General features: G+C 44.0%; 1 protein-coding gene across 2 annotated transcripts; it reads right to left on the minus strand.

The window, feature by feature from the left end:
- Window positions 1-1,358: 1,358 nt before the first annotated feature.
- Window positions 1,359-14,601, minus strand: bsk146 (brain specific kinase 146). 2 transcript variants are annotated; one of them, XM_034570695.1, is made up of 5 exons: window positions 14,349-14,601; window positions 4,857-5,123; window positions 4,549-4,751; window positions 3,720-3,911; window positions 1,359-3,639 (listed from the first exon to the last, which is right to left on the minus strand). In XM_034570695.1, exons 2-5 carry the CDS (start codon window positions 5,026-5,028, stop codon window positions 2,896-2,898), a joined length of 1,311 nt encoding a protein of 436 aa, XP_034426586.1. In that variant the 5' UTR covers window positions 5,029-5,123; window positions 14,349-14,601; the 3' UTR covers window positions 1,359-2,895. The 2 variants fall into 2 exon arrangements, with proteins under 2 accessions (XP_034426586.1, XP_034426585.1); XM_034570694.1 differs by having other exon boundaries at window positions 4,857-5,120; window positions 14,345-14,600.
- Between the last annotated feature and the right edge of the window lie 8,904 nt (window positions 14,602-23,505).

Here is a 23,505-nt window from a genome sequence, read left to right on the forward strand (position 1 = left end):
CCTGTTTCAAAGAAACAAGCCAAGAACTTTAATTATAAAAGTAAGTGGAAACCCACTAAAATACACCATGCCGATACAGTGTGCGTGCAAAACTCTTTGTTTCGCCACTTAAACTGTGAAAGACAATTCTCATCAAAGTTAAAGGTTCACTGTCACTCGGATGAGGCATGAGAGAAAGTATGTGTGGAAGCATTTTGGATTTGACACCATATATTAAAAAATAGTGGATGAATAAAAGCTGTTTACGGGTCTACGTTAGTATGAGTAATATGAATCTGAAGTTAAATGTTAGCTTGATGCTATCTAAGGCTACATCCACAACTATGTTTTTCTTTCTCTGCTACCGGTATGCCTGCTGTCCACACACGGAAACGCTGCTGGCCCCAAATTAGATTGAAAGCTCTGGCGCTGTGATTTTGTCTGGACGGGCAGAAACTGAGATGTTTGGAAACAATGATGTAGACGCACATATGTTTGCTGGTTGGCTCTTTGTGGTCATGATGAAGCCTTCGCTGATTCGTCGGGCTACAATCACATGACCCTCTACCGACCTACACCGGGTCAGGTGATGCATGGAGAGGGATTCAAATTACAGAGCTTGGGTGGACAGAGATAGTTGGAAAATGTAGTAAAATGGATGAAGCCTAAGACAGTGGAGGCACTGCCAAGTTGTTTTGTTGCCCCTGTGGTCACCGCTGTCCACCCTTGGCCTCCGCCACTGCCAGATCTGCAGAGCTTCTCGCTGGACTTAATGTAAAATGAGGCTTGTTAGGATGGATGACTGAGACGCTGTGGAGAGGTAGAATGGTGGTTTGTGGGAGAAGAGTTAACGCAGGGAAAGAACGACATGATGAGGTCATGTACAGGCCTGTGCACCCTCCTCTGCATGTTGTCATGGGAGAGGCCCCCCCAGCCGGAGCTCACACAGTGAACGCTGCTTGCAGCTGGCCGATGGAGAGGCTGCAGCGAACAGCGTGACAGCAGTGACTGTATCAGCTCTGTCCGTTGTTCTGAGTCAGAGGGCTGATGCTGAGGATGAGGTCAGAGATTGTCACAAGATGTAGTCATTTGCATACTCGCCGGCTGATCCGGGAGCAGCTCTGAGGGATGCGATCGGAGCAGGTTCATGTGAGAGCCGTTGAGCCGATCCTCAGTCGGGACAGATCCGAGCTGAGGCCGCCGACTCTCACGGGATGAAGAGACATGTTGTTTGCAGCTGCACGACATCTACAGAGAACTACAGCTTGTGACGGGAGCAACACTGAGCAGGTTTTCACAACAGACAAATTCATGCAGATTTATGTCTGGAAAACAACACACGAAACGTCCATTCATATACATGACCTGATGTTTTTTTGTTTTTCTTTCGATTATTCAGGTAATATTCATGATGAGTCAAAGAAAGGATTGGATTACTTTTTTGCTGTTAATTTTAAATTGTTTAAAAAAACATCCATGCCACACTACCTCACTAAAGGTGGCTGTTTAGAATCTCTTCTAAAAATGCATCAATTAATTCCTTACCTATAATTTTTAATTCAAGCCTCTCGCTCTACGTCCTCATGCTTTGCTTTTTTTTTTCCTGTTCCTGAATGTGGTGAGATGAGTACACAACATTAATAGCAATACAAATACAACACACTGAATAGAAACTAATTATTGTTCCAATTTTTAGCCCTAAGAGATCATAACGGCGATATTCCCACTTCGACATGATGCGAGGAATTGTGCTACGGCAAAAGTTCTACATCACAATGTTTTACGATTCTTTTAAAACTATTTTTTCATATATATTTTTTTGGAAAGCCGGTTTCAATTTTCTTGAAAGTTAACTTTGAGCTACTTGTCATGCAGTTCACAAAAAGTGACGTGTTTCACGTGTTCTGTTTTCCTCAGATTGAACCGAAAATGCAAAGTGATAGTTTTTCTTTTCAGACGATACTCAAAAGAAAACAGAAGTTGTACAAACAGAATTTCAAGAGAGTAGAAAATAATGTTTCACCGGTGAAGACGATATGTTTGTCATGAAGAACAGAGGCGGCGGCGTCTTTCTCTCAGTCCAGTCTCACACTCATATTGGTTTATGTCCAGCAGAGGGGAAATATTACATCTGGAAACCACTGGTCACAACTCAAACATAATGTACTGACACCAATATGTACAGCAGCCAACCACGTGTTGTACAGAGAAGTGGGTGTGGCACAGCTACTCCGATACACCAAATCATAACGTAAAGTCCCGACAGAAAGACAAGAAAAGAAAGAGAGCTACTTTACAAAAGAAAACAATAGAAAAAATAGTGTGCAGTCTTTTTAGATTCCAATAAATAAGAAAATCCTCAAAGCAAAAATAAATCCACTTCTTTTAGATTCATACAGTGATACACTCACACGTTCACATTACACGTGACACATTTAAAACAAATGTTCACTCGTTTCTTTTTTTTTTTATCTTGATTGGTGATTCCTTGAACTCTGCATCTTCAAAAATACAAATCCTTTGACGTCTTGAAGATTTCACACAGCGTTCTGCCGCTTTTCTGTCTTTATTTTTTTTATTTCATTTCATTTATTTTTTGCTGGAAGTATTGCTTTAAGAAATACATTTTGGTCTTCTTCTCCGATGTGACAGAATCTCTAATGGAAGCAATTTCTCATTTCTTCCTCTGGGTTTCACAAAAACTGTCTCGTCATTGAATCCAAAGTGTTTTTTTAACCTCGTGAGCGATGTACGTACTCGACAAAGACTTTCTGTGCTGTGCCGCTCTCAGGATGTTAACAACAGGACACGTGTACGTCTGATTGTTTCGTCTTCCAGGCATGCACATCTAGGTGGTTGGATGGGAGGTATAAACGTGTGGTGGGGTGAGTCTGTGACGGTAACATCCGGACACGCTCACACGCAGATCTCTATGGGCGTGGCCACCAGCATGCGGCTGCCCGGTGAACTGCTCTCTCGCGGCATTCGATCGTAACTGTTGGTGGACGACACTGAACTGTTGGTGGAGACGGGCACGAAATGGTGGCCGTTGACCTGTTCCATCAACCCGCCCTTGGCCCCGCCACCGTTCCCCCGCTCCACCACCACAGGAGACATGGGAGAGAGAGGGGACAGAGTCTGCTGCTTCATCCGCTCCACCAGCAGCTCCTCATCCTCCTCCCCAGACGACGACGATGAGATGGTGCCATTCACCTCGCCTTGCACGATTCCTCCTCCTCCTCCTCCTCCGCCACCGCCAACCCTCTCTCCACCTCCTCCACCTCCCGTGTTGCTGTTGCCGTTGTTGTTGTTGTTCTCCGTATCCAGCATCCAGGAGTGGCTGAAGTAGCCGAACACCTCCTTGACAGAGCAGCGGCGGTCCTGCTCCACGGAGAGCAGCCGGCGGAACATGCGGAGGGCCTGCTCGGTGAAGCGCCTCCACTGTGACGGCACCGTGTTCGTCCTCCTCCTCTGCCAGCGGATGAACTCCTGGTAGAAGGAGTCGGAGGGCAGCGCCTTCTCCCAGGGGAAGTTGCCGGTCAGCATGCAGAAGAGCAGCACGCCGAAGGCCCAGACGTCAGTGCTGTAGTCCACGCAGAAGCCCTCGTGGCGGGACACATCGCAGAGTTCCGGAGCCGTGTAGGGGATGGTACCACTCACCTAGAGGAGAAGGTCAACAGGTTAAAGCTGCGACAAGATGCTAAATAATAGAAAAGTCACAAAATACAACCGATACTCACTCTTTTCACAGGCGAGCCAGCTCGGCGGGTCATGCCAAAGTCGGACAGCTTGACCTTGCGGCACTCTCTGTCAAAAATGAGGATGTTTTCGGGCTTGATGTCCCTGTGGACCAGCTTCTTACAGTGCAGGTAGTCCAGAGCGATGGCTACTTGGTGCACGCAGCGCTTTGCCACTGCCTCTGGAAGACCAACCTGAGAGAGGGGTCAGAGGAAGATCTGAGTGGAGGCCATCCATTATCTGTACCGTTTATACCATAGCGTTGCGGGGGGAACTGGAGCCAATCCTAGCTGACATTGGGCGAGGTCACCAGCGTATCATAGGGCCAACATATAGAGATAAACAACCACTCACAACTACTGTCAATTTTGAGTCTCCAATTAACCTAACCCCAGGTTAACCCAGAGTAAGACCCCGCAGGCACGAGGAGAACCTACGAACTCCACACAGGAAGACACTATCCGAACAGGAATCTATATCAGGAACCATCTTGCTGTGAGCGACAGTGCTAACCACTGCACTGCACCACTTCCCAAGGTGCGTAAAGAAAATGCCGACACTGAGCTGGGCACGTTTTTTGCAAATGAAAATTTTTGACATTATGTTGTTCTGCCTTGTACTTCATTGGAACTTCTGCTGTGGTAACATGTGTCGGGTAACACTTAACAAAGCAGCAGCAAAAGTTGAGACAGAAGAAGACCACAAGCCAACATTATCCGGTTAGGAGTGAGAGTGCTGCACATAGATGCACTTTGTGAATGGGTGAATGGCAAAAACCATACTGTAAAGCACTTTGAGTTGCCTCAAGACTAATGCATGAGGTGTTTATACCTGTGGAGGAATGATATCGAAGAGGTCTCCTGCCAGAGCGTACTCCTGCGCGAACACAAAGTATTCGTCGGTTTCAAAGGCAATGCCGAACATGTTGATGATGAAGGGGCAGGGAGACAGGTAGAGCGAGATGCTGTACTCCCGCAGAAACGACTTCAGCTTGGTGGTTTTCTTCTTCAGGAACTTCAGAGCCATTTTTGTGCCTTTGGGGGAAAACAGAACAGATACAGTTTTGTTCTTCGAAGCCAAGTTCTTTTTTTTATATTAAAACAGCACATTCTTCTGTCCATGTGTGTTCGCCCCCTTACCTCTGATCTTGTGGATGACTAGGTCCACCTTGCCATAGGTGCCTTTGCCCAGCTCCCTGATCACCTCGTAGTACTTGTTGACCTCCAGCCTCTCCAGGTTCTGGGCTGCGATCAGCTGCAGCTCATCCAGGATGTCCATGTTAGCTCGGGACACCAGCGGAGAGGAGCTCATAATGGGGACAGTTTCAGGGGATGGAGCCGGAGGGAAAAACTGGGGAATGGACGCTCAGGCAGAACAAGAGCCGCAGCAGCTAAAGGCTGGAGTCACTGTGAAGAAACAAGGCGAGACACATTTTTAATTGGTGTACGATAATATTTGTTCTTTTTTCCCACTTCATGAAATGCTGTTGTGTTGATAAATGTCTTTGTGTTGTGTTCCGACCCTCTGGGCCACCGTAGCTATGTGGTATTTCTGTTGATTTCAAGGTTGGAGCTCACAGTCTGCTGCTCTGATCTGCAGTGTGATAGTCATTGAAAATGCTAATTATCTGCAGTGAAGGCTTAAGTAATTCTAGATGCTGTTCGCCAGGGGGATGCCAGAGCTGAGTCTCTCACACACACACACACAGAAAACCAATAACAGTCCTTTCTGGCAAATCCATTCCCTGCTGCAGTGTGATTATTCTTAGTGATTGTTTCTATTTTCTTTCCTCCTGAGAAGTGGGACCTGACAAATCCCAACCCTCACTCTATAGATCCTGGAACGTTTCCACGTGTTCACACACACACACGCGTCCACATATAAACACACATCCACGTGCTTATTACATAACCTGGAGTGCCGGAGAGCCGCTTGAGCAGACGCTTATGAATCTGCCGCTCTGTCACTGCTCACAGTGAAACCAGCGACACTTGGACTTCTGTCATATTCATACCAGCACGTAGCCTCGTCTGTCGGTACACACAGTACACTGATCTGATATTTACTCCATGAACAGAATCTTTGCAGCGTCGAGTTTGAGGTGCAGAAAATAAAACTTTCTGAAAAAGACTGAGCAGCTGCAAGTCGCCATAACCTGCTTCATCACCTTAGTTAGAATACACACACACAGCAACACGCGGTTTTAAAGTACCTCGTCATCCCCTCCACAGGCCTCTGTGTTGCTCTGTGGGGGTGTAATCTTTTTTGTATGAGCAGCGGACAGAAAGAGCAGTTGACCCCAGCAGGTGAGGAGGGATGAGTCAGTCCGGGTGATAAATGGCCGCGCGGAGAGGATGTACTGAAGCTCTCTCGCTGCTTTAAATAAAAGGCTCTCGGACACGTGATGAATGCACACGTACGCAGGAGGGAGGGCAGCGGGCTGTGAAAGAGAAGGCCATGTGGTCGTGTGGATCAGAAGTGCTTACTGTAGCACTGCAGGACACATGCAGCGCCACGCGTGTCGCTCTGTGTTGGGACAACAGAGGGGGTTTGGTTACAATAACAAAGGCTTGTTTAAGATCATGATCGTGCTGCTACGTCATCACTAAAATGAAACATTTTCATGAACGCTTGTCACAGATGTTGCCGGCAGGATTAATTGGTGATAACCATCAGTGTTGCCAGATGTACGATAATGATTGTATTTGTACGATGATTTTGCCTTCTGTACGATCAATAGGGCCAAAATTACCTTAATGTATGATTTCAGCTTCTAGTGGCAGTATTAGGAGTTACAGTCTATATTTATAATTATCAGTATACAAAAATATGGATCTATGCTTGTTGTGATGATGAGTGTGAAAATGGACCATGTGTTATCTTTCCAGCCAATCATAATTGGAGGATTGAGGAGTCACCACACAGGCAGCGATTCAGAGGTGGAGCTTGAACTTTTCATACTAAGGTAAGCCAATGGTTTTTTTTATGTGGCTAAATTTGTATACCATGTCAAATACTTATTGGTCTAAATGTGTTTTTATTAATGTATTATTAATTTATAAATAATTTATTTATTGTTAATGTATTTTTGTTTTTCTTAGATATGACGCGTGTAGAATCATTTCCCCCAAAATACGTTCATTTTAGGCCATTCTTCAACATTTCCCATCTGACAACACTAGGCACCAACCTCAGGAACACGATATCCAGGTCTTTTAATCAATGTGTTCGCAGTTGCGTTGAGTCACCTAGTTGCTATGGTATCAGATAACTAATAAAAACTTAACAAAAGGAACATGAAAACCTGAACAAATAGTGTGATATGAGCTCTGCCGAAAATAGCACAAACCATTGTTGTACTTTGACTTTTATTTTGTTTGGTCCATGGCAATGCTTTTTTATTTAGAAATGCTCCAAGTCTCATCCTCTAACATGAAGGAAGCAGCAACACTTCTGACACTGAATGAATTATCCTGCTGAAATAAATTTAAGAGAATTGAATTCTGCCTTTAGTCTGATGATCTTAACTATATTAAACTCACAATCTGTGTCAGAATAACCAGATTAACACCCCCACATTCTGCTCAACCATTTCATCCAATGATGTTAACCTACAGCCTGATCTCATTTGGTGTGTTAAAAGGTGTGGGCCTGATAGACGATGAACTGTAAACAAAGTGGGATCCCATCGACTGCGAGGAGCCAATGAATGAGCAGTCAGGGCACATCACTGATCTATCACAGGGCCGACATATAGAGATTAACAGCTATTCACACCATGTCTTTGGGTGAAGGCACCATGTAGGCACATCCATCCATATATCCCACTTATTGTTTTGAGGGTAGCGGGGGGAGCTGGAGCAAAGGCAGAACCATAGACTGTATAAAAATATGGACGACAGTTCGAGTCGAATAATTGTGATTGCCCCCTGGTGGCTGGCTACAGAATTGGACACAAACCCTGCCTCCTCCGAGTTACTGGATGGGACATGGACCAAACTAAAAAGTGAAAGTATACATCAAATGAATTTTTCTCAAGCTGGTTTCCATCATTTATGGTAGTTCTTATCACACAGATGTTTGTTCAAGTGCTCAGGTTAGTGGAAAGTCTGGTTTTAACTAGTTATTTGATGGTATAAAAGCTTAATGAAACATCACGATTGACAGCTGAGACTGACTCACGATTGGTCGAGAGTATATAGAGTGTGTAAGTCAATACCGCGGATCTACTCTGCAATCACTACTGCGCAAGATGGTAGCACCCGTACCCCGGATAACTTGGTTTCATTGTTGAGGAAGTTGAAATGCGCCGTCCATCTTTATGTACATCTATGGTGGAGAAGGAAACTCTACACAGAAAGGCCCTGGTCTGCAAGCAGGTTCAAACCCAGCTGTGAGGCGACAGTGCTAACCGCTGCACCACCATGTACACTACAGTACCCCTGCAAAATACTTTGTCTGGTAAATCACAGTAGCCGGTGTGCACAAACTTATGTCATAGATGAAAATGAATATGATGATAAAGTGTTACAAATACCATCAACAGACAGTGAGGGTTTAATGAACTGATTATACTGAACATTTACAGAGTACAAAGACCTTTAGTTTTAACTCGAGCAGGCGTTTGACATGAAAATCACAATATTTAAGAGATTTTACATCATTAACTGTCGAGCATTCAGCTCTCATGCGTGACATCTGCGTGTGTGCACCTGTCTGTGTGTGTTTGTGTTTGCCACTGAGAGAACTGAATCTGTATTTATATAGAAGCAGCATCACAGCCGAATGAGTCATCGGGTTAGGAGAGGAAGTCTGCTGCTATCCCACTGTGTGTGTGTGTGTGTGTGTGTGTGTGTGTGTGTGTGTGTGTGTGTGTGTGTGTGTGTGTGTGTGTGTCTGTCACATTGGCTGATTGTTAACAATAGATGTAACTCAATGCACAACCAGCTGCATTAAGCATTTCACATCCTTGGTTGAAACAACTGCAGAGCCAATGATTGGGCAGCATCACGGCAGTGCTGAAATCTGATTGGATAGAAAAGTCACACATCAAATAATGTGACGACTGCGATACAAAATGAAGGCAAAGTGAAGATGACTGGCAGCTTATTGTACTGGTATTAGTGTAGTTAGGATTTAAAAGTAAAAAACGTACAAGATTATAAAATAATTATAATCCATCCGTCTTGACAATCTACTCCACCTATCAAAGAACTGCCCTCTGCTGTGTGTCCTTGTCCAATCAGATTCAAGTGATATGAGGCTTTCACAGTCATATTTGCTCAGTTATGTTTTACCCATATGTGCAGTGGTACTTGTACATTTACTTTTTTAGTACATTTTTAATCTAGGTGATGATGATGATGATGCGGTTCTCTAGCATTGGGGAATCAGTTCCACTTAGCAAGTACTCTTGATTTTAATACTTAAATTCTATTTAAAAGCAACTTTAGTTGAGTAATTCCTCCACCATTGCAAATGTACCAATATGAAAATGTTACCTTACAAAATAAACAATACAAGCATGATTATATATATTTTTTCTTCATAAGGTTTATGGTTAAAATGTAAAAATATTGAGCCTAAATTATATTTCTTTGTCATAAGGGTTTGATAATAACATCTTGGGAATCAAAAAGATGTGGATATCAGCCGATATATCCGTATCGGCTGATATCCATATCAGTCAGGCTCCACACTCTTAAAAATAAGGGTTCCAAAAGAGTTCTCCAATGGGGTCAAGCCAAATAACCCTAATGGTTCTACTTAGCACTTTTATTTCAAGAGTGTAGTAAAATAAGGGTCCTAATTATATTAATTATATTATAGTTTATTACTTCAGCATCATACAATGTGGGAACTTTGAGCAAACACACCAGGGCTTCAAACAAATCATTTTCAACTTGCTTCTATTTACCAAAATCAGATGTGTCTTATTTTTCATTAAGAGATGATCATTTTTGTATTTGATACTATAATGTAATGATTATTTTGAGTGTTTACAGTACGCAGCGTGTTCCAAAACAAGCCGACTTCAGCAGAGAGGGAAAGAGCTGAGGGAGGCAGCTGCAGGGAGCTGGGTTCACACAAGCAGGTGAAGCTTTAAGACAGAAATGTTCAACAACCATTTTCTGCACAGTGAATCATGCAGGCTATTAGTGTGCCATCAGAAAGTATTTAGACTTTTTTCACATTTTGATTTGTGGCTGATTAAAGCTAAAATCATTAAATAAAAATGTCCCTCATCAATTTGGACTCTATACCCCACAGCCAAAATGTAAATGACAGGAAATTTGATGCAGCTTGGTTGGATTTAAGAGGACGGAGGTATGCGATCTACTGAGTGACATTCTAGTCTTTGTTTGTCGGTTGGATGTCATTTGCAAAGAACACACTACCTGTCTATATAAGATTTCACAGCCAAAAATGAGCATCAAGGTAAGCACCGAGCTACGAGGTCGAAGGGACTCGGGTCTCAGACAGGACTGTATCGAGGCACAGATCCAGAGAATGTGGCCTCCGTGATTTAAGAAGCGTGGAACAAGCAGGACTCTTCCTCGAGCTGGCCGTCCGACTAAACTGAGCAACAGTGGGGAAGAGTCAGAGGTGGGGGAGGAAACTGATGGTCAGTTCGGCTGAGCTCCAGGGATCGTGCGTGGACACAGGAGCATCGTCCATGAGGCCAATATTGTTTTTCACTTGCGAAACGGGAATGCGTCACTCTCAGCTGTCATTTGTGCGAAATGCAAACAACCTTTGCATCTCAGGACTGCACCTGTACACTCCCACAGGCCTTAAACTGCAGTGAACTGGACCCACACACAAACTAAACACTAAAATACAACCCCCCCCCCCCCCCAAACACTGACACTCTGTGCCACCAGGTTTCGCACTCCGAGGAGCAGCTGACTAAATCCCAGACTGCTTATGCAACCGGCGGGCAGAGCCGAGGAGACGAGCACATTCAACGAGCCAAGGCGATGATCGCAGCCACGAACACTCCAGCTGACGCAGCCCTGCTGCCCCTCGAACAATTACAGAGATGCCTTCTTCATCCTTTTTTCCATTTCAACGACCTTTCTGCTTTCCTGACACACGATATATATGAAAACGCACGCATTCCTGTTTCCCGTGAGAAACCACAGCACAAAAACACTTAGCCATTAAATTTTGCCCATGTAGGATTTGTCTTTTGTTTACAAGAAGGCATTTATGACCGACTCTTGCACACACACACACACACACACACACACACACACACACACACACACACACACACACACACACACACACACACACACACACACACACACACACACACACACATAAAATCGAAGAGTGTGTTTGGAGTGTCTGACCATGCATTGACAGGGAGTGGTGTATGGTAGCGAAAATAATAGGAGCGAGAAGAGAGGGAGACAGTAAACAATGACAGGGGCCGTTGATTTGCCAAGTACCAGCGTGTGTGTGTATATGTGTGTGTGTGTGTGTGTGTGTGTGTGTGTGTGTGTGTGTGTGTGTGTGTGTGTGTGTGTGTGTGTGTGTGTGTGTGTGTGTGTGTGTGTGTGTGTGTGTGTGTGTGTGTGTGTGTGTGTGTGTGTGTGGACAAAGATAAAGCGTGTGGTGACCAGCATCTCTGCACCAACAGCCAACAGCACCTCCCTTTAAATCCCTGGTGCAGCAGCTCAGGGTAAAGTACAGGCTCGCTGTGATCATTCACACCTCTGACCTGTTGTTCTTATTATAACTGGGGACGTTCCGCAGATTTTACATATAGAGATCAGCCTGTGAAAACAGTTCACTGCAGCTATTTACTGTTGCACTTCCATTAAAAGAGATTTAAAACACCACACTCGAAGCAGCAGAGACTGAGATATACTGACATTTTCACTCTAGTGTGGCATAAGCTCAAAAACAAGAGATCCTACTCTTCCCATGATGCATCTTGACAGTGTCTTCTGTTGGACATTCCCTGCCTGGTAAACACTCACATCTTCTAAACGACAACCTTAGATTTTACTTCCTAAGTCAACACGACATTACCCAATAGTGACATCCAGAATCTCAAGCTACGATATGATTTACAGAAGAATTACATTTCTATTATGTGTAACAGTGAGATCTAGTTTTACATCCTATCTACATAGATCTAATACGTATATGACATCTCCTTATTCACTTGTGCATTGTCAGCAGAGTTAAAATAAAAACATTCACTAAACACAGTTTGCTCTCTTGCGGTGTTCGATAAGAAGATTGATTAAATGTAAAGCCGGAGCTGGCAGCCACTTAGTTTGACTAAAGACTGGACACAGGAGGAAAGCTTTTAAAGTTAAACATACATCACAGAGACATCTATCTTACACCAGATTCCCAGGTAACTTGCAGCATGAACTGTTTCAACGCTCCCCGTGAAACCACAAATTTGCTTTTCTTTTCCTGTACGGAGAAATAAAACAAGGTATAACATATAAATATCTGCTATAGAAATGGTCCTATTTTTGCTGACTGATATTTCTGTCATTTCTTGGAGTAGGCCTTATCTTAAGCTTAAATTGCTTGATGGACACGGAGAGCAGGCGCCCCCCGACTCTATGGCCCAACAGGACCGAGGCCTCGGCTCCCTGCTGCAAATTTTTTAAAATATTTTGGCTTTTGTAGTTTTTATTTTACCTCGATTTAAACACGATGATGCAGAAAACCATCTCTTGTGGACGTTCCCTTTTCAGAGGGTTAATAAGTAAAACTCAGACGAGCTGGTGGGCAAACTTTTCACTTTAGACGGACCAAAGCTAGTTGTTTCATTTTGCTAGGCTAAGATCAACTGAACTAAGCTAAGATAAGATAAGCTGAAGTAAGCTAAGCTATGATGAACTAAAGTTAGATAAACTAGGTAAAGCTAACCTAAGCTAAGATAATTTAAGCTAAGTGTCTCCTGTCTCTAGCTTCATACATTTTCGTATCAGTTGATTTCAATAATTATCAGTGAAGGTCGTGCTTTTCATCTATGAGCAGAGAATGACGAACTCTATTCAACAGCAGAACATCAATTATGCGTTATACCTCAGCACAATGCATACACAATATATTGATACATATTGAACCTTTTGCTATCGATGAAAATTATATTATGATCATTATTTAAATTGTTTCATATTCTGTGTTCAAACATTAGTCTGATTATCCAGTCATTTTGCATACATTTGCTTTATTGTCATATACTGCATATAAAAGTGAGCACAGACTGCGCCTGAATAAAATCAGTGTTTATCAATGAACAGGTGCAACATCCAGGACGTCTCCCATGTCCCACCAGCTACATCATGATGTGACGAGGAGGAGCCTGCAGCCAAAGCCTCCACCGCTGCCAGCGAGACGCCCGGTGCCGGGGGTTTGTTGAGCACCGGACCGTCTCTGTGACCTACATTGGGATCTGTGACTCATCATGCCGGGTATTTTGTGCGTACTTTTACTTATATCTTTGTGAGCAGCATTTTGAGCATTGATGTCACGGAGTGAGGACAATTTGGGAAATGAAGACATTTAGGCCAGTCCAGAATTTGACAAAGGCCTGTTTGAAGGTTAAAACTTGCTTTTAGGGTTAGGGTTAGAATTAGGGAGGGTAAGGTGTGTGCAGCTTTCCTTAGTAGGACTTTGCATTGACTTCCATTCATTGTGGAAAATCTCAATTAAACCTTACCCTAACCTAAACCTTTACCTGACCACAACTCACATCTGACCCCGAACTTTAACCATAACCTCAGAGTTCTGCCTCATCAGTGCTGGATTTTGGTCCCCATGAGGTCTACTGGGCCCGATGATGTTGTTTATGTTAGTAAAGGTCTTTTAAATGAGTAAAAACACACAAGAAACTCCTACAGTGCCTCAGAACACATAAGACAACAGAGGATGACTCCAACAGTGGGGTCAGGTACAGGATGGGTCACTCTAACTTGACTCCTGACAGCGTGTGTGCAAACGGATTGTTGCAACACGCCATTCTTCGGATTAGGCACAAAATGTACTGAGGCGGTCAGGTAAAGTAAATATCACAGCCTCTCGTCTTTATTATTATTACTATTCTCCAGTCATACTCAAGCTCAGTGTTCGGGGGGGGGGGGCTACGTCATGTTGGATCCCACCTGCAGTGTGTCCTCAGACTGCACTGACTCTCAGGGAAACCACTGACAGACTGACAGGGACACACACACACACACACACACACACACACACACACACACACTGCTGCAGAAACCTGGCTGCCCACAAACCACAGCCTGCATGGTTGGAGTGAGGGGGGGATGAGCTGCGATCAATAACACAAATTGCTCTACAACCAAATACTGTAAACAATGTGAAAAAAAAATAATGCAAACAGTGATGTTTCCTGGAGGCAACAACAAACACAGCATTGTTTTCAGTGTGTGTTGCTGCTGCTGCACAGAATGGGCCCAATCCATCATGCACTCAGGGCCAAGAGGTAACACACACACACACACACACACACACACACACACACACACACACACACACACACACACACACACACACACACACACTGTGGTGAATGCTGCATCACTGGGTGAGTCAGGTGCAGGCTGCTCCGGGTGTAGGAGAAGAGGACCACTCACCCCTCGGTGTGCTCCCATATGGGGTCCGCGCTGTGAGCCCGGGCTGCAGCTGAACACGCGGGGCGGTGGGGGCGCATGCTAGGGCCAGGTGAGCCGGAGGGGGGGGGGGGGGGTCGCCTGCTCTCCGTGTCCGCTGAGAAGCCTCCGAGCAGCGGTGCGTGTGCGGATGTGGCGCCGGGCATCGCTCAGTCTCCTCCGGGCTCTGCGTCCTATTGTCTCCGCATCGCTCTGTCCTCTAGGATGGGAGGAGAGGAGAGGAGGAGAGAGGAGGGGGGAGGGGGAGGGGGGAGAGGGGGGAGAAAAGCCCTCCCCCTCCTCACCGCTCTGGCCAATCACAGCGCTGCTCCGCCGGGAGCCGCCGCTGCCCGCTGTCTCCGTACAGACTACGCTGCCTTCAAGGGCCGTCGGAAATATCTAAAGACAAGGGTGTGTAGGGGTGTGTGTTGTTGAATTGCGGGGTGCTGTAACATTCACCGACTGTGGCTGGGTTTCTGGGCACAAAGCAGAAAAATCATTACTGACTTCGATTCAATTTGCATTGCGTTCGGCGGCCGAGAGAACTCACCGCACTGCAAATTAAGAAAACACATGCGAATAGAAAACACATCTGCAGATTAAGAAAAGGACTTCATCAATTTGACGACACACGCACTTCAAAAAGTCACAACACCTGCAAATACAGAAACGTGCTGCAAACAAACAGAAACCCCCAAAAAGGGATGAACCCGCTGTAGTTCAATGCCTGCTACAGCCAGGTTCATCACTTTGTTTTGGTGTTGTTTCAGCTATTGACAGCACGATTCTGTATTTGCACGTGTTGCAGTGCGTTGGGCTTTCTCGGCCACCGTTATCGCTCCTAATCAGAACATACATTACATCAAGGCACTTTACATAGTGTGGTTGGGACCTTGCAATGTTATAGAGAAACCCAACAGTTCCCAAACACGAGAAAAGAAACTCCTTTAATAGGAAGATACCTCCGGCATCACTCAGCTCCACTCAAGCTACTGAATGCTGCATAACACGATGCCTGCAGTTATCGTGGATATTGTTCCGGCTCAGTGAAACACAATGGAAGTTGTTGGCCATTTCAATATCCAGTTATCTGACCTGAGCAACATGTCAGAAACCTTGTGAAGACAGAAGTGAAAGTCTTAGAAAGTCTTGTTGCTCTTTCGATGCGTTTAGAGGTTGCTGGTCGCTGCCATCTTTTTATGAAGCCCTGATTATGACGAGTTGATGTGTATGACTACATCAGGACAATGTCTCCACATGTTGGTGACTGAGATTTGCAAACAAAGTTAAAATCATTCATGCATATTGTGCTCTTCACTCCAGAGCTGTGTGGCCTTCTCTCTCCATTTATTTTATTTTTAGAAGAATACCATCAAGTCTCTACATTATTCTCATTAAGATTTCAGTTAACAGGACATACAATTCCTGCTGTCTGTTGTATTGTCACTGTGTTTGTCCGTCCAAAATCACTTGAAACATCTTATCAACGACTTGAAGTTGAGATTTACAAGGCAGTTTGAATGCCTCATGAATCCAACAGAGGGGGCATCTATATCTCACCTCATATAAAAAGAAGAAACAACAAACATCACCTGGTGCTAATCTCTGCTCTGCCACATGACTGCGGCTCCATATCACTTATCTGTATCTCTCCCAAACATCGGCACGATATTAAATCTGTGGTCCGCTACACTGCAGTGACCTGATCTGACATGATGACGTTTATTTATCTTCTCTGTGAGGACATTCTAGTTTTCTAGTTCTACGAAATGCACTGTAAGATACTGCAGTGCATTTTGTTGCAGGTTTCCACTAAAGAGCCCCTGCTCCTATTAGAAACAAGCTGTTATTTGCTCAGTCAGTGTTTCTCTGTGTCTCAGTGACTGAGTCTCCCCTCATGACTGATCCTTTGCAGAAAGCAGCCCTGTGGTTACAAAGACGTTGCATCACAGGGTGGAAATAGGGAGGTGCTTTCCCTGGAGGTTGTTTCTAATATCTCCACCAGCACCCATCACATGGCAGTAATATGGCCTGATTTGCAAAGATTGCCATCTTATAAGGGAACTCACACAGTGAGGTCCAGGGAGCACCGGGGGTCCTTAGTGATGAAAAGAAAAACAAATAATCATTTATGTTTTTGGTATCTTCCCCTCTGTGGAATATGCTTTGGTTTGTCTTGTAAGTAAAGTTCAAGGAGAAAGTAAAGAGGAAATCAAACCTGAATTACCCCACTGTGGTTGGATGCCCTTGCCGACCAGTGCAGTTTAAAGGTCACTGTGACCTTTGACCACTGAAATAATAATCAGTTAATGTTTGAGTCCATATGACAACTGGTCAAAATATGAGGACATTTTTGAGAATTGAGATGATGTGCACACATTTTCTGAGGCCATCGTGACCTTGACCTTTGACCAGCAAATCTAATCAGTTAATCTGTTCACAAAACGAAACGTCACTGGCTGTCTGCGTGACAGCGTAACATGTGGAGTAGGTATAGGTTTGAATTGCAGTTCTGTGGTTCACTTCCTTTTCTTTGTAGAGTGATACTTGTATCAAAAGTGGACAATCAAAGTGCAGCCTGTTCACTGTGACAGTGCAATTACCAGGAATGATGGCAGCCTGTAAGGGACCTTTCCAGTCTGCTCTGCTTCGGTTTGTTTTAACTGAAGCCAAAGCTATAATTACTTCATCTGTCAGAGGTTCAGGTGACAGAGTCGGCCATCGCTAAAGATGTGTCTGTAAACTTATTGAAGACCATGTGTGTTAATATCCAGTGTTTAGAGCCAAATACATTCAGAGTCACTGAGTTAACAAGAACATTTATTTCAAAGGAATGCTAGAGTACAAGTGAGGTAATAAAAGACGGTTAAAACATTCAGAATTACTACTGAACACTGACTAGAAAACACACTGTGTGCAGTTTGCTGGCAATAACAACATTATCATGGACAGAGATGAAAAAGGAAAGTGCAAACTTTGGCTCACGAGCAGCATAATAAAGAAAACAGTAGCTTGCATCATGGCCACACTTAAAAAAAACTAAAGTCAGTGCAATAATGGTGATGTTTAAAAGGCATATTGAACTTATCACTAACAATTTATGGTGTGTGTTATAGTGCAGAAACTGAAACTTATACAAACAGATAAAGTGCCAGATCTTTGGTGTGAAGATGCTGCGCGAGGTTCCGAATGCGACACAGTTTAACGTTGTTAGCATCTCCTGCGCTGTAAACCCGGTAGATGTGGTAGCGCTCTTTCTCTTTCAGTGCAAAGTCCAGCTCGTTGGCAGAGAGGTGGATGAACGACTTTTCTTTCTTTATAGTGGACTTCACCTCCACGTACACCACCTTGGCCTCTCCTGCGGGTCCGAAGCTCAGTTTGAAGTCGTAAGGCTGGCCGCTCTCTCCGGTCTGATTGCACCACTCGATGTGCGTGGGGCACCTGGGGTCGCCGCTGTCCATCCAGTGGCACAGGAAGGAGTTGACCAGCTGCTCTCCCCACTCACCGATCTCCGCCATGTCCATGGCGTCGTCTGATACCACCACCTGTAGAGGAAGAGCGGTTTAGAAAAAGCTCGCTAACACTCAAACCGCTGGGAAACCGTCAAGTGGAGTGAGGGTACTGACGGTGGTGGGTCTCTGGCAGGTGAGGTTCATGTCCTCCAGGGGCTGGGCTTTGTTCCAGTGGGGGAAGTCCAGGTTCAGGGGAGGACGATAAGTGTCTGCCGTCCCCTGGAACACACTCGGAAGCACCACAGCGTCAGGGACGACCCTGACAGACAAAAGGATGGATCAGTGTGGAGAGTAGAGGAGGTGGGGGGGAGCAGGTGGGATTACAGTGTATTTAGTAAAAATCTACATTAGTTTTCTGCATGAATATTTCAGATAGTGTGAGATGAGGAGGAGAAGCCTACAGGCTGTTTGGAGCGTTCTGGTCGCTGGCTGTCTCAGCGGGCTGTGCAGATGGAGGACTCTGCTGTGCTGGTGGGGGAGCTGCGGCGCTGCTCTCTCCATTCTCAGCTCTGTCAGAGTCAGTCGTCTCTGTCTGCTGACGATGCTCTGTTCCTAACACACAAGACCAAATAAAAGAATTAGGCATTTACAGGACGCGCTGCACATGAAGAATTTGTTGATAACGCCACTTGATATAATCATTATGTTTTCATGATAAATGTGAACTGTAGCTCCGATTAAATGCTGCCACCCCAAATATCAAATAAAAACGAAAATGATAACTGTTAAGATTAATTTTGTATCACCAGGTTGATAAAATGACAAAATGTCTGCAGACACATCTGTAGACATGAAGGTTTGTTTTAAATAAACAGTGTTTAGTTCTTAGTTTTTACTTTTTGAATCTAAAATAAGTCGAGTGCTGTCTGAAGGGTCACGGTGAACATTTTTTGAGGATTACTTTTGCGATACTTCACTATATGTTTTGTGGTCTCTCACAATACTTTTGCATTACTTTCCAATACTTTGCTTCTTTTAGTCCTTCTGTCTATTTTCTGTAGTTTACCCAGTTACAGATGTTCCTTAAATGCACCGCCTGAAAGGGATAGTTCACCCAAAAATGAAAATTCACTCATCATCTACTCACCACTCTTGAGAGCTCGAGAGTATCGCGACGACTGATCTAGTTTCGTGAGAACTGCAGTAGTAATTAGGAGGATAACAGCAGACATTTAGACTACAAACTTGGTGTAAATGACTCAATTTCGAAAGTCAGGGCTTACAGACACACCGGACGAGCAGTATGGAGGCATTTTATATTTTTTTACTGTTGTTTTTATTATGTTTGAAGATGTGGTCGCCAGTTGCTTCAATTGTATTGGATTTGGCTGCAACGCTGTTTACCCCTGAGACTCCAGAAGTGTTCTGTGGACATCGGCAAAGTGGTGAGTAGATAATAAGTGAATTTTCCTTTTCCAGTGAACTATCTCTATAAACCATCGGTAGTTACTCAGCTTCCCTATGTCCCTTAAACGCATCACCTGCAAACTATCAGCAGGTGATGCTCAGTGGTTACACACACTCACACACACAGCTACACACACTCCATGTGTTCTTCTGAGTGAAGAGGATTATCCAGGTGAGGTGGCTGCTCAATTAAGCCCAGCAGCATGAATCATGCATTTTCATTGATTTCAGGAATTGATGTTGAGATGTGAATATACTGTCAGTAATGTTAGTTCATGAGTTAATCAGTGTGATCGCAGCCTTGACGCTAAACAAAGCTAAGCTGCTATATGTAGCTGCTGCTATCGCTCAGGTAAGAACTCAAGGTGATTTGTGTTTGAAGGGATTTGAACCAAGTAAATGAACTCAACTTAATAATCTTAAAGCAGGAACAAGAACAGCTCCCTGCCACATTTCAGAGGATACACTAATTTTCACTGTCTGGACATTTCAGTTATTACAGTAAACACATTTGGTTGTAATTTGTTTGATGGTATGTTTAAGTCGTGAATTGGTTTACTTTTAAAAGGAAATTTGCATGAAGTAAATGTGCACAGAGAAGCTACTTGGAATATAATATTTTGCTAATATTTCTCTTTTTTCGTACTATTCTCGTAGCTCTGTGTTTGGTGTTGTGTGGGCTGTAGGTCTTACTGCTCCTGTAGAGTGTTGCAGTCAATCTCTTTTCCAACCAAGTGAACCCAAGACTACATATTAACAAATTAAGGTCCTGTGTCCAAAATATTTGAGAGAACCTCCAGATATTGAGATATTTTATTTTTAGGATACTAACCCAGGATGAGAGGCATAGATTCAGTCGACCGTGGTAGTGAGTGGAATGTTATTAAAGATTGCATTTCAAATTGAGTGTCATGTTTGCAGGTGTTATACAATTCAGTAAAATTACGTTCTGTGCATAAGAACCATCCAAACAAATAGGCTTTAGCTCTGGAATCTTGTCAACTCCACCCCTGCTGCTCAATAGGCATGGTTCTGTAATTAGTGAGAGGAGACTTAAAGTAATTCTTAGACCAAGAGGTCTCTCCAGAAGAACACAGTACAGTGACCTGCAGGTTAATGTTTGGTCACTTCTTCTTCTTGGACATAATTTGACCATATAAAGTTGTTCTGGCTTACATGTTAGCAACCTGTTGCCTGTTTACATGTCCAGCAGTCATGGAGAAACATTAACATTCATTTAGAGTCATGTCTCTGGAAGTTTATCTCTGGCTTGGACTTCAATTAGGGAAATTAACTGTCTGCAAGCAGTTCAACTGTCTTTTCCAGCTAGTCCCTAACTTAGTCTGGGATTTGTTCTGGGGTTTGTCTTTCATTTGTTATTTCACCCTAAACCATAACAAACAACCAAAGGCAGCAGGAGACAGGAGTTAGTTGAATGTGTAACCTGGTGGTCGTGGCACGGTGCTGATGTTGGTGGTCCCAGCAGCAGGGTTAGGTTGGCCTGGATGGCTGAGGAGTCTCTGAAGCGCGGGCTGGTCTAGTGGTCTGGTGCTGCTCCTGAGTGGCTGGTGTCCCTCACTGCTGGGACTCTGGGGGAGGACGTGGCCTCCTTCTCTGAGCACTCCTTCTCTCTCCGGGCCTCTGTCTTTAGGGCCAGCAGGAGGGGGCCACATCTTCATGATGGCATCTACTACACCTCCATCTGACTGACCTGCTGGCACATAGAAAACGTGAGAAAAAGGGATTTGTGGTTTTTAGGTGTCAGGACATTCAAACGTAAACGTGTTTTTTCTGGAATAGCTGGACAAAGTACCTGTGCGAATGCTTCCACTGCTCTGTAAGGATGCTCGAGGAGGCCAGCAGACTAGTGTCTGTTCCCCGTCCTCGTGTGCAGGGCGTGGTGGCTCCACGAGAGAGCTGATGGAGGAGGAGTGACTCCTTGATAGGACTGAAGTTCAACATTTTCAAGAGTTAAAACCAACAAGGAGAAACAGAGGATAATGTCAAACGGCTGTAAAACGGCCATCACAAGCAGTATAGGCCTGTTTCAGTGCTGTTATGTCATAAAAGCTGATTTTGTAATGGAGAAGTCTTTTGATCATATTATTCCTTGCAGACGTGTGTGTGTGTGTGTGTGTGTGTGTGTGTGTGTGTGTGTGTGTGTGTGTGTGTGTGTGTGTGTGTGTGTGTGTGTGTGTGTGTGTGTGTGTGTGTGTGTGTGTGTGTGTGTGTGTGTGTGTGTGTGTGTGTGTGTGTGTGTGTGTGTGTGTGTGTGTGTGTGTGTGCGCGCGCGCGCGCGCGCGCTGCACTGAGATATCTGCTGCTCTCGCTCTTTGAGCCCTGGCAACAGCTGCTCTTTTATGTGGCCACACACAACCGTGAACAAACCCGAATTAGCATATGCGAGAAACCCACCAGTTATCTTTCTCTCTCTGTGTGTGTGTGTGTGTAAGGAGTGTATGTGTGCAGGGTTGAGACAGAGAAGAAAAACACTTTGAATATTATGAAATGATAATGGAAATCAGGCCGAATGTCACAGAGAGATTTGGAGAAACTGCAGATGGAAGATGTCACTTTGACAGAGACTCAGAAAAAGCTGCACTGTCTTGTTAGAATTCATCTCAGGCTCCAGTTACAGCAGCGAGTTGCTGCTGATGTTCTGCATCAAACTGTGACTATTTCACACATTAACACTGAACGGTTTTTCCTTTCATTCTTTACACTTAAACTATGGTGTGAACGTCTGACTTCTCTCGCCTGCCGGTGGCTCAAAAATACAATGTTTCATTTTAAAAAGGCTAAATATATACATAACTACCGAGGCACAGTATGAATGTGTGAATATAATGTGACTTTGAATGTCAAGTACTTTGATTGGTCATTACAACTAGAGTTAATAGTGCTATTATCAATGCATTCCATTGAATATTTGTCCAAAATATCTTAACACCAATGAACCACACTGTTGTACTGTCTAACATGTTTCTTCATTAAAATGAATATTTTGAGTCCCACACTGATCTGCTGCTGGAAATATTCACTACAGTACCACGTATGGATTAATCCACCACCGAATATAATCCCCAACACGTACACTGTTCCCTTCTTTGTCAGTAACGTAAGTTTAAAACTATTAGGATCTGCCCCCGTACAGGACTTATGACTCTCAGGTTTCCATGTTGACATCTTCTTCTGTGTCTTATGCATGGCTCCTCTTTTTCATCCAGAGATACTTGTATTGATTTTAAAATGTTTGTCTTTCGTCGCGTTTCAGAAACATCAACACGCCCGATCGAATCCTGATTTCTTTCCTGTTTTGATCTCACATGTGCTTACTTGGACATTATCTGGAGTTTCTACTAGGGGGGCTTGCAGGAGAAACGCCAGAAAAATATCCACAGACTCGGACATTTTCCTTCTCACATAGAGCCCCTCCGGATAAAGATTGAGTTTTGTGAATGTTTGAGCTTTATTTTCCTTTTAAAGTCCTAGATTCTCTTGAGTCTGCTAATTTAAAGATTAACAGACCTTATCAGGTTGTTATTCTGATAAACTCACTTCTTTCTAACTTAACTTTTTTAATTTGCGACATTACTTGACACAGTTTATCAGATTTTATATCTTTGGAGTAATTGAAGGCTTTATATAAAGTTTTGAAATATGCAGTTGTGCTCCCCAACACCATAAACATGCTCCGATGTGTAAAATCAGTGGTTTGTCTTTTAGTGCAGTGATGCCTAGTTATTTGGGAACGTTGACGATGGATGTGTGGACAGTGTACGTGTCCTGCGCACCTCTCTCCAGCTGAAACTCTGGTTTGGGAGGCTCTGGGACCTCCCACAGCTCCTGGTCACTGGGCAGCTCTCTGATGTCCTCTTTATACAACAGTCTCTTCAGAGCTCTTGGGTCCTGCAGACACAAACAGAGGTAATGAGTGTGGTACCGATACTCGGCACAGTTACAGCAATCATATGGTTTTATATGGTTTTCTCAAATGTATTTACATAACAGACACATGACTGATGCATCCCATCCTGTGTCTAAAATGCTTATTTACAAAAAGAGTTACATAACAACACTTGAGCTGGGTACGCTTTAGGTTTCATCTCTCAGATTCTCTCGCTAACATTGGCAGACGTTCTTATTAAAATGTCTATGACCTAATTAACATGTGCTGCCAGTGAGTGATCAGTTCCCTGGCATAATATAAAAGTGAAAGTATT

Source organism: Hippoglossus hippoglossus, chromosome 19, assembly GCF_009819705.1.
Source record: "Hippoglossus hippoglossus isolate fHipHip1 chromosome 19, fHipHip1.pri, whole genome shotgun sequence".
NCBI lineage: Eukaryota > Metazoa > Chordata > Actinopteri > Pleuronectiformes > Pleuronectidae > Hippoglossus > Hippoglossus hippoglossus.

What these genes read in the sequence shown, in the direction of transcription:
- bsk146 (XM_034570695.1), bottom strand. Translation starts at nt 5,028, where the DNA reads ATGAGCTCCTCTCCGCTGGTGTCCCGAGCTAACATGGACATCCTGGAT. An exon ending in AGTCATCCACAAGATCAGAG is followed by an intron (nt 4,752 to 4,856) that starts GTAAGGGGGCGA and finishes TTTCCCCCAAAG; the next exon opens with GCACAAAAATGGCTCTGAAG. An exon ending in CTGGCTCGCCTGTGAAAAGA is followed by an intron (nt 3,640 to 3,719) that starts GTGAGTATCGGT and finishes CTTCTCCTCTAG; the next exon opens with GTGAGTGGTACCATCCCCTA.